Source organism: Pelophylax lessonae (assembly GCF_965119305.1).
Source record: "Pelophylax lessonae genome assembly, chromosome: 10".
Lineage (NCBI taxonomy): Eukaryota > Metazoa > Chordata > Amphibia > Anura > Ranidae > Pelophylax > Pelophylax lessonae.
The window spans coordinates 78,417,777-78,428,389 of record NC_138777.1 but is presented as its reverse complement, the minus strand read 5'-3'; the positions used below and the strand labels follow the sequence as shown (position 1 = coordinate 78,428,389).

Sequence of the window (10,613 nt, the reverse complement as noted above, 5' to 3'; positions counted from 1 at the left end):
AAGGGGCACTCTGATGGGCATATTTTATTTTAAGGGGCATGCTAATGGGCATATTTTATGTTAAGAGCAACGCTGATTTAAATGTTTTGTTTTGCCCATCAGAGTGCCCCCTAACATAAAATGTGCCCATCAGCATGCCCCCTAAAAATTGGCAAAATAAATGGAAAAAATGCGAAACACCGCGTTCGGTATTCGGCCTTCGGCCAAGCATTTCATTATTATTCGGCTTCGGCCAAGAATTTCATTTCGGTGCATCCCTAATGTGCAGAGTACCCCCCAAGGCTCTGTACTTTCAGCAGATGGATTGGGGATAGTAAAAGAAGGGGAGGATCAGACGAGACAGCATCAAACAGCCTTTTTACACAATGCAGAGGATTAACCCCTTAGGCTCCACAGTGAATATAACAAGCATGCTTTACTGCATATACACACTGATTTTACTGTTGTGGGTTTAGTAACACTTTAAAACCCATTAGTCAAAGTCTCAGCACCAATTGCTAGCATTTTCAGAAGCAGATGAGCAATGGCAGTCTCTGTATTCCTGTTGTAAATGATGAACCTTAAGGAAAGGTAGTGTGTGTGTGTCCACTGAAAACGGTCTGGCTGCCATGTGACTTTATCTACACGTGACATGTATTCCTTGAAAAGAAATAAGCAGAGTAAACACATTGGTGTTGGGGTGAAAAAAGCCCCTGTAAAGAATTTTAATGAGAATTTTTATACATGTTTATATATATATTTATTTTTCTAATGACAGATTGTGGGGGGATCGTGCAGGGCAGGGGAAGCTGTTGGGGTTGGTCCTTGCCCCCAAAAGCAGGATCACAATATATTTTACACAGGAGTGGCCTGAGTTGGGAACTCGCAGCAAAAAGGCACTGATATGCCCAAAAGTTGACTTATTAGTCACTGCACATGGCAGGTAAGTCAACTCCACTGGACCCTTTATATGTGGCAGTGACAGTATGACCTGGTGTCACACAAAGGCAGTACTAGGAGTGAGAGTCCCACAAACAAAGCAAGTACATTCTATAGGGTCAGAACTTCATGAGTGCCTTGTTGCTGCAATTTCCAGGATGGACAGAAGCAAACTTTAGTGTTTGTTCTGCGTTTGTAAACCTCAGCACAGGCTCCATCAGAGCAGGTAACAAGTGTTAATAAAAAGACATGAATAGGGATGGGAGGAAGGGAATAGAAGATGTGCAATTATTTACACAATGGAGAAAGCACATTCTTTAGTACACAGAGTAGATCCGAATTCCACAGCAAAGAACCATACTGAAGATCATCTCAATAATCTAAAGAGAATGGAAATAATAGAATTAATTAATGAGAGAAAAACAAAAAAATAAACAAAAATTCAGCATGAACACTAGATAAAGTATCTCACAAAAGTGAGTACACCCTTCACATTTTGGTAAATATTTTATTATATCTTTTCATGTGACAACACTGAAGAAATGACACTTTGCTACAATGTAAAGTAGTGAGTGTACAGATTGTATAACAGTATGAATTTGCTGTCCCCTCAAAATAACGCAACACACAGCCATTAATGTCTAAACCACTGGAAACAAAAGTTAAGACATCCCTAAGTGATAATGTATAAATTGGGACCAAAGTGTCAATATTTTGTGTGGCCACCATTATTTTCCAGCACTGCCTTAACCCTCTTGGGCATGGAGTTCATCTGAGCTTCACAGGTTGCCACTGGAGTCCTCTTCCACTCCTCCATGACGACATCACGGAGCTGGTGGATGTTAGAGACCTTGCGCTCCTCCACCTTCCATTTGAGGATGCCCCACTGATGCTCAATAGGGTTTAGGTCTGGAGACATGCTTGGCCAGTCCATCACCTTTACCCTCAGCTTATTTAGCAAGGCAGTGGTCATCTTGGAGGTGTGTTTGGGGTTGTTATGTTGGAATACTGCCCTGCGGCCCAGTCTCCGAAGGGAGGGGATCATTCTCTGCTTCAGTATGTCACAGTACGTTTGCATTTATGGTTTCCTCAATGAACTGAAACCTCCCAGTGCCGGCAGCACTCATGCAGCCCCAGACCATGACACTCCCACCACCATGCTTGACTGTAGGTAAGACACACTTGTCTTTGTACTCCTCACCTAGTTGCTGTCACACACGCTTGACACCATCTGAACCAAATACAATTATCTTGGTCTCATAAGACCACAGAACATGGTTCCTGTAATGCATGTCCTTAGTCTGCTTGTCTTCAGCAAACTGTTTGCGGGCTTTCTTTTGCATCATCTTTAGAAGAGGCTTTCTTCTGGGACGACCAATTTGATGTAGTGTGCGGCGTATGGTCTGAGCACTGACAGGCTGAACCCCCATCCATTCAACCTCTGCAACAATAAGTTTTTTTTCCCAAAGACAACCTCTGGATTTGATGCTGAGCATGTGCACTCAACTTCTTTGGTAGACCATGGCGAGGCCTGTTCTGAGTGGAACCTGTCCTGTTAAACCACTGTTTGGTCTTGGCCACCGTGCTGCAGCTCAGTTTCAGGGTCTTGGCAATCTTCTCAGATCCTCAGAGAGTTCTTTGCCATGAGGTGCCATGGTGAACTTCCAGTGACCAGTATGAGAGAGTGAGAGTGATAACATCAAATTTAACACACCTGCTCCCCATTCACACCTGAGACCTTGTAAAACTAACGAGTCACATGACACCGGGGAGGGAAAATGGCTAATTGGGCCAAATTTGGACATTTATAACTAGGGGTGTACTCACTTTTGTTGCCAGTGGTTTAGACATTAATAGCTGTGTGTTGAGTTATTTTGAGGGGACAGCAAATTTACACTGTTATACAAGCTGTACACTCACTACTTTACATTGTAGCATTTTTTCAGTGTTGTCACATGAAAAGATATAATAAAATATTTACAAAATGTGAGGGGTGTACTCACTTTTGTGAGATACTGTAAATCATGCAGTAGAGAAAAGCAAGGAACTCTTGTTGGAAGGTTCCCTTTTTTAAAGTGGACCTCTGTTTTGCCCACAGATTCAATAAATACCCCACCTGAGCTGCTTACACTAAAATTGATACTCAAGGCTACAGTTTTTTTTTTTTTTCAAATAAAAAAGAGGTAATACTTACCTGCTCTGTGCAATGAGATTGCACAGATATGTCGCTTCTTGACGCCTCTTCTGGCAGTCCTCTGCTGATGTTATCAGCTTCACCTTCCTCCGGGTGCCTCCTGGGTGCTAAGGAGGTACCCTTCTGGGTGAGTTCCCATGGCAGGCTGTGTGCATCCATGGACACACATAGCACTGGTAAGCCACACCCCCGCTCACTCCTCACAGAACTTTGACTGACAGCAGCAGGGGCCTATGGCTCTGCTGCCTTCAGTTTCTCCTATGAAAGCAGAAAGGGGAGCGGTGCTGGAGTCAGAGACAGTGCTGGAACAGTGACATGCAGCTAAGTAATTTTAGGGTTGGGCTAGGTGTTTAGGGATGGGGGGAAAGGCAGGGGTGTTCTTTATTACCACCCACCCTCACCATATGACAGCCCTCTGGCCTGGTAAATTGCTGAACTCCATTGTGGGAGACAATCACATGGTACCCCATTACCAGATATAATCTATCAGGCGAATGGGGCAGCAAATGGAAGGCAGTTATAAAAAAAGGCAATTAAGAGAATCTGTCAGCTTGCCTTCAATGTAAAAAGCAGAGCCGTATTTTAAACACTTTCAATATCTATAATCTAGTAATTATCTTGGGCCTCAGCTTTTTTATTTATTAAATTAATTGCCTCCTTCTTGTTGTTCCACTGCACTGCTGCCTATGGATGACTACTTGTTTCCTAGTGTCACCTATGGTTATTACTCCACAGGTATTCCATGTTGGAATGTAAAGCCCTGTACACGGGCTGAAATTAGCCGTTACAGTAGAAACCAGCCAACTTTGGGCTGCTGTGTACAGCTACTTGTCCAACAGAAGCTGATCTCACAACAGGCTTCTGTTGAAAGAGCATGCTGGAAAACCAGCAGCCGATCGGCATCGTCCAGACTGACTGGTGTGTTCTGGCAGGGGGACGATCTCCCTGTCAGAACACAATAGCACCGCGGAGAGATCACTGTACTAACATTGCATAGTTAGTGCAGCAACCTCCTAATTTTTTTTTCCATTCAGGCAGCTGGGTTGACATTAGTGTAGTGCATGGCAGCTGTGGCCTCCTAATTTGGCCACTAGGTGGCTCCATAATTCTTATTGAACTTGTCAGTAGCATTTGCAATTCCTTAGTCTCTAAAATTTAAAAAAATGTTTGACTGGAGTCATTTATTGAAGATCCGTTACCCATCAATATACAAGACTTTGGGTGCCTCAACAATTTTTTTTTTTTTTTTTTATTATTCTAGGACTAGGGGCTATCCTTAGCTCTTCACTGGGTTGCTTTTCTTCATCTGATGTGACCTATACCAAGAAAGTTGAAAGTTCTGTATGGAGTCATTTATGAGTCATACACCAAATTTTTGGACAGCCCGAGTCAAATAAAGGCTTTTTTATTTTTTTACACTAGAGTTTGGGGGCTTGTGGTAAAAATAGGAGGTTGAACCATGGTTTTACCTCCCCCTGAATAGACAGCTGAATGGGTTTGTACATATGCCAAGACCACAAAGCTTTACTTTAAAGGCAAAAATTATACACTTGTTGCCCATTTAAAAATGCCATTCGGCTGTAAAAAAAAAAAAAAAAAAAGTCTCTTTTCTGCAGGTAAACTCCTGCCTGTTCTCATTTTTTCCCCACTTTAAATAAATCATGTATCTGCAAAGTTCAAGGCTCCGTAATTTTTCTGAATTTACCAGACTGGGAAAAAACTGAACATGAAATTTTGCATGTGTAAAGGCTGAACACCCTCTGCCAGATAACCCACGAGTGTAGTTTTGGCTCTGGATCAAGGAACTTAACTGACTCCTTAAGCTTTGGTTCAAGTCAGGTGAAGTTTGAGATTAACACAATGTTAGGCTATTGAAACCTCTCAGTGTGTTGTGCTTACATTCAACAACCACAGACTTATTAACAGCACTTGATCATGTCAAAGTTGCAACAATATTCTATTCCAAAGCATGGGATGCTGTAAAAAATATCTAAAAGCTTACAATCAAAAATATTTTGGGAAATACCACAGGGAGCGAAGATAAAGAAAAGTAGACATGTCTGCTTAAAGTTGTCTAGGTAGGATTGTTATTGCATACCTACAAGGGTGCAGCTTGGATCAATGTACGTATGCATATTCCATACTTCTGGGACCGCTGTGGAAGAGGACAATCACTGTAGTAGTTGGCACTACTACAGTGATTGCCACGTTCTTCTGTGACCTGTGCCCACTGGCTTTCCTTCTGCCTAGTAAATACAGGGGTTCGCTCCCTTTGCACTGTAGCCATTTATAGAACGCCTTGTATTTATTTATTTTTTTCTTTCAAAACTTTTTATTAGGTTTTTGATAAACGAAAACAGGTAAGTAACATATGTTGAACTTTGGCTATATAAAGCAAAATACAATTTGAACATGTAGCATAGCCAAATAGAAAAAAGCATATACAGTAAAACCTTGGATTGAGAGTAACTTGGTTTGAGAGCGCTTTGCAAGACAAGCAAATTTTTTTTATACATTTTGACTTGATATACAAGCGATGTCTTGATATACAAGTAGCGTCACGTCACCACTGAGTATAAAAGAGAAGAGAGGCGCCTCTAAGTGTAGCAATATGGTTACATTTAATGAAGGTACAACATTTAGCAACTCACATGGTTGATGATTAAAACAGGCACATCTAAGTATGCAGGTATCCAGGGTAAAGCTGTTCACATAGACTGTTCTCTGCACTGTCCTCGATGTCATCCCTTCCACACTGTGCTCCATGAGCGCTTCAAGCCTCGCTTTCAGATCGCTCTACCGCAGGGTAGTCTTCCCGGTCACGACTGCTGACTGACAGTGGTAAGAGCCGGTGGTGCAGAGGATGATCTATGTGGACACCTTTACCCCGGATGCCTGCATACTTAGATGTGCCTATTTTAATCATCAACCATGTGAGTTGCTAAATGTTGAATCTTCATTAAATGTAACCATATTGCTGCACTTAGAGGCGCCTCTCTTCTCTTTTATACTCTGTAGCTCCTGCTGGATTTTGCTTCTAATCTCCTTGTGGAGGCGCCATTTGTGGATGGACATTTTATGGTTACACAGCCTATCACATTGACTTATGAATAAATGGTTGTGGAACGAATCATCTGAGTTTCCATTATTTCTTATGGGGAAATCTGCTTTGATATAAGAGTGCTTTGGATTACAAGCATGTTTCCGGAACGAATTATGCTCGCAATCCAAGGTTTTACTGTATAATACAAAACTATCAAAAAGTTGTACCATATTTTATTTAATTTTTTAAAGAATGCAAACATTTACTGTCTGGATGAGGTGGAGAGGTGAGGCAATGGACATCACAATTTCCTCCTCAACCAATCAGTGAACGTCTCTTAATTAAAAAAATACAAGGCATTCCATTAATGGCAGCAGTACCGATTCTACAAAAACAATGCAGAAAGAAGGCTGCTTGGCATAGGACCCAGAACATTGCGGAGATCACTGTAGCAGAGTCAACACTACAATAATTGTTCGCTCTCACATGTATGGAATATGAATACTTGCTTTAGTCCAAGATGGACCAATGCAACTATGCAAAAAAAACCATACCTATACTTCAGCTTTATCCTCCCTGGCGGTAATCCCGAGTGTGGCTCGGGGTTCATTTTCAAATATTCGAATGTTACTTCCGGTTGCAGAATATGATAGGTAGCGGTATTCTGATGGAACACAGGCACGAGTGCCGCGATGCAGGGGGGGCGGAACAGGGCAGGAAATTTAAAGAAAAGTACACAAAACATGATATGATACATTGTAATCTGTTAGAATTACATTACTGTATCAAACCATTTCACCTTAGTTTTGTCCCTAGTGCTTTGTCCAGTGCCCTGCCTGCACTTTTACCGTTTTATTCCTTTTATTTTTATTAATAATGTTTTACCGTATATACTCGAGTATAAGTCTCACTTACCTTTTAAGAATGGCGCCGCCCGGTGCCAACGCGTCACCGCGCATGCGCCGTCTGCCCGGGAATAGCCGAACGTGTACGGGCTTGCCCAAGCATCAGCGGTGCATGCGTGGTGATGTGTTGGCGCTGGGCGGCGCCATTTTTAAATGTAAGGCGCCTCACGGACAGGTGAGACTCCTCCGCAGCCCCTGCATTTCCTCAAGCAGTGCTGCGGGCATGGTACAGGACATTCTCCTGTACCATGCCCGCAGCACTGCATCTCCTGTACCATCTGTGCCATGCCTGTACCATCTCCTGTGTCATGCCTGTAACAACACCTGTGCCATGCCTGTACCATCACCTGTGCCTTGCCTGTACCATCTCCTGCATCATGCCTGTACCATCTCCTGTACCATCTCCTGTGCCATGCCTGTACCATCTCCTGTGCCATGCCCGAACCATATCCTGTGCCATCTCCTGTGCCATGCCTGTACCATCTCCTGTGCCATGCCCAAACCATTTCCTGTGCCATGCCCGAACCATATCCTGTGCCATGCCTGTACCATCTCCTGTACCATGCCAACAGCCCTGCATCTCCTGTACCATGCCTGCAGCCCTTGTTTTGTGTCTCGGGGTGGTCCAGTTGGGTCCAGTAGCTGCTGCATTTCCCACCCTAGGCTTATACTCAAGTCAATACGTTTTCCCACTATTTTGTGGTAAAATTAGGTGCCTCAGCTTATGTTCGGGTCGGCTTATACTCGAGTATATATGGTCATTTATTAATTAATTAATTTATTAATAATTTTTATTCACTTTTACTGTTTTTTTCCTAAGAATTACAGACCTACAATGTAAAACAACATATTTCCATGCAAAACAATGTACCGCTTTGACATTGAAAAATACTGATATAATCAGACCGCCAGGGAGGTTAAGGAAAGATGGGGGTATTGTCCAGGTAGGCTTTAGCTCAAGTTACTCCTTGTCATATATGCCAATTTGGGTTCTCCCTTATATTACAGTAGGGAACACACTGTATGTAGGCGCCTTGATAAAATGTGTGGTTTTCCAATATATTTGTGATGAATGCAAATTGAGACTTTTTTTTTATTGAAATACTAGAAACAAGTTTTATGAAGTTGCTTTGAGTTTGAGAAGATTCGAATCTAGACAATAAAGTCGGTTATCTTACCATGATGACAGCCACCACTGCAGCTGCAATCCCAACCAAGTGCAGCTTGGACTGAAACAGTTCATCAATTCTCTCATGACAATCCTAAAATAAAAAAAAATAAAAATGGAGAAAATGTAAATGACCAAAAAGAATATTCTGTCTTATATATGTTTTTATTGTTATCGAACGATCACTATGAACATGGAAATGATCACATAAATAAGCTTATTCTATCAGTTAATGGACAATTCACTTTTGAACGAGGAATAACCTTTCAGTCTGCAAAAAATAATACAGAGTCTGACTTCCTAAAAGACTCAGTAACATGTTTAGCCTGGGACACAGGGAAAGCAACACAATGTCTTCATTCAAATGACAGTCAGAGACCACCTTAGGAAGGAATAAAGGACAGGGACAAAGAACCACCTTATCCCTGTAAATCACCAGGTAAGGTGAACGACAGGATAACTCTGCCACTTCCGAACACCCTGCGCGCAGAGGTAAAAGCCACTAAAAAGGCCACCTTTCGAGCAGCGCAAGCAGGGAAACCTCCCGAATATTTTCAAAGGGAGACTTCTGTAGAGCTGAAAGCACCAAATTAAGATCCCAGGGCGGCAACGGAGCCCGCACCGGAGGAACTAAATGTCGGACACCCTGAAGATAGGTACCCACCAGGGAGTGTGAGGCCAAAAGTCGTTGGAAAAAGACCGCCAAAGCCGATGCCTGGCCCTTTGATGGTACTCAAGGCCAACTTCTGTTCAACCCCCCGTTAAAGGAAGGTTAAGATCCAATCCACCGAGAAGGAGTGAGGATGAACCCCAAGAGACTCACACCACGCAATGTACGTCTTCCACGTACGATGGTAGATCTTCCTAGAAGTAGATTTTCTAGCTTTCAACAGTGTAGGAATCACCGACTAAGATAAACCCCTATCCTTCAGCACCTGGCGTTCAACAGCCAAGCCGTCAAAGCCAGCGACTGTAAAGCAGGATGGAAGATCAGTCCTTGAGACAGCAGATTCACCCTGACCACGCAATTGTCATTCAAAATGCAACAGCGCTAAAAGCTATAAATTGGCCTGGGCGGGAAGGGGGAAAAGTGCCTGGTATTGAAGTGGTTAAGGATCCTAGGAATGCAGAGCACTATGGAGTAAAAAGGTAGGTCTGTTTATAGGTTGCCCATGACAATAGGTGTTTTTTTTTGTTCACCGGTAGTGGCTTTGGCATAGCCATCTCCATTCATACCACCGGGGGGCATCCTCGGGCTGTGGGAACAAAATAAACCAAGGATTCTGGCTTAAAGGACACCTGTCATATGAGAAATATAAGTGAAATAAGAAAGGCTGCTATTGCTACTCCTGAAAATGCTAGTTGCCTGGATGTCATGTTCCTTGTTTTATCTTCAGTAGTTACTCACTACTCTTTTCCAACTTCATTTTCTGTGTCCCCTATTCTGGGTCTCTGCCCTAGAACAACTAAAGACTACTCAGCCAACATTTTTGGAAGCAGAGTGAAAAATGTCAGTGTTTGTAATTATCTTACGATGGGTTAGCAAGGGGGTTTTTTGGTGTCTCACGCCAAGGTAGTGGGACTTTATGGGCAAGTAATATTCAATCCAGAAAGAATAAATAAAAATAATAAATATAAGATAAAAATTCAAATTTATTAACAATCTTGTAAGGACAAGGATAAATGGTATAAATAGTATTGTATCTCAAGATGTGAGTATTAGTGTTGGGTATAGGCCCAATGTGATAAAGATAGAAGGGGGGATTCTAGGTGAATCCGTGACACATGTGGTAATTGTGACAGTTAATATGGATTCTTGTCTCTGTGCGTCCCGAATGAAATCAGGAACACTTTTTACAGAGTTTCATCCATAGTTTCTGACGCGTTTCGGCTATATCAGCCTTTTTCAAAGGTTTCTGTCACCCAGTTGTTTTTTCAATCCTGTTTCTGCAAACCAAAGAATATCCCTCTGCATCCTCCAAGCCTGCAGCAAGGAGCCGTAAGGTACCACAGTCAAATTTAAGAGGTGTTCATATACCGCTGAGGGAACAGGACGGACGTGGAGCTGCATGCTGCGAAGGACCCTGCCTTTCCTTCAAACCTCCCCCAAATAACGGGGCAATAGCTCATCCCTTGAGTGAAACAGTGGAAGAGACACCTCCCCTTCGTCCTCATTCAAACTCTGCAATTAATTATCTAAGACACCACTTGAACTTTGAGTAGAGATTCATATATAAACACCTCTTAAATTTGACTGTGGTACCTTACGGCTCCTTGCTGCAGGCTTGGAGGATGCAGAGGGATATTCTTTGGTTTGCAGAAACAGGATTGAAAAAACAACTGGGTGACAGAAACCTTTGAAAAAGGCTGATATAGCCGAAACGC

General features: G+C 42.6%; 1 protein-coding gene across 1 annotated transcript in view; it reads right to left on the bottom strand.

The window, feature by feature from the left end:
- Positions 1 to 668: 668 nt before the first annotated feature.
- Positions 669 to 10,613, bottom strand: part of CD81 (CD81 molecule) — a 104,098-nt gene continuing 94,153 nt past the window's right edge. The window contains exons 7-8 of the mRNA XM_082270450.1: positions 8,239 to 8,322; positions 669 to 1,298 (exon numbers count right to left, since the gene is read on the bottom strand). Of these exons, the coding sequence (XP_082126576.1) occupies positions 1,236 to 1,298; positions 8,239 to 8,322 (147 nt within the window). The 3' untranslated portion in view covers positions 669 to 1,235. The remainder of the gene's footprint in view (positions 1,299 to 8,238; positions 8,323 to 10,613) is intronic.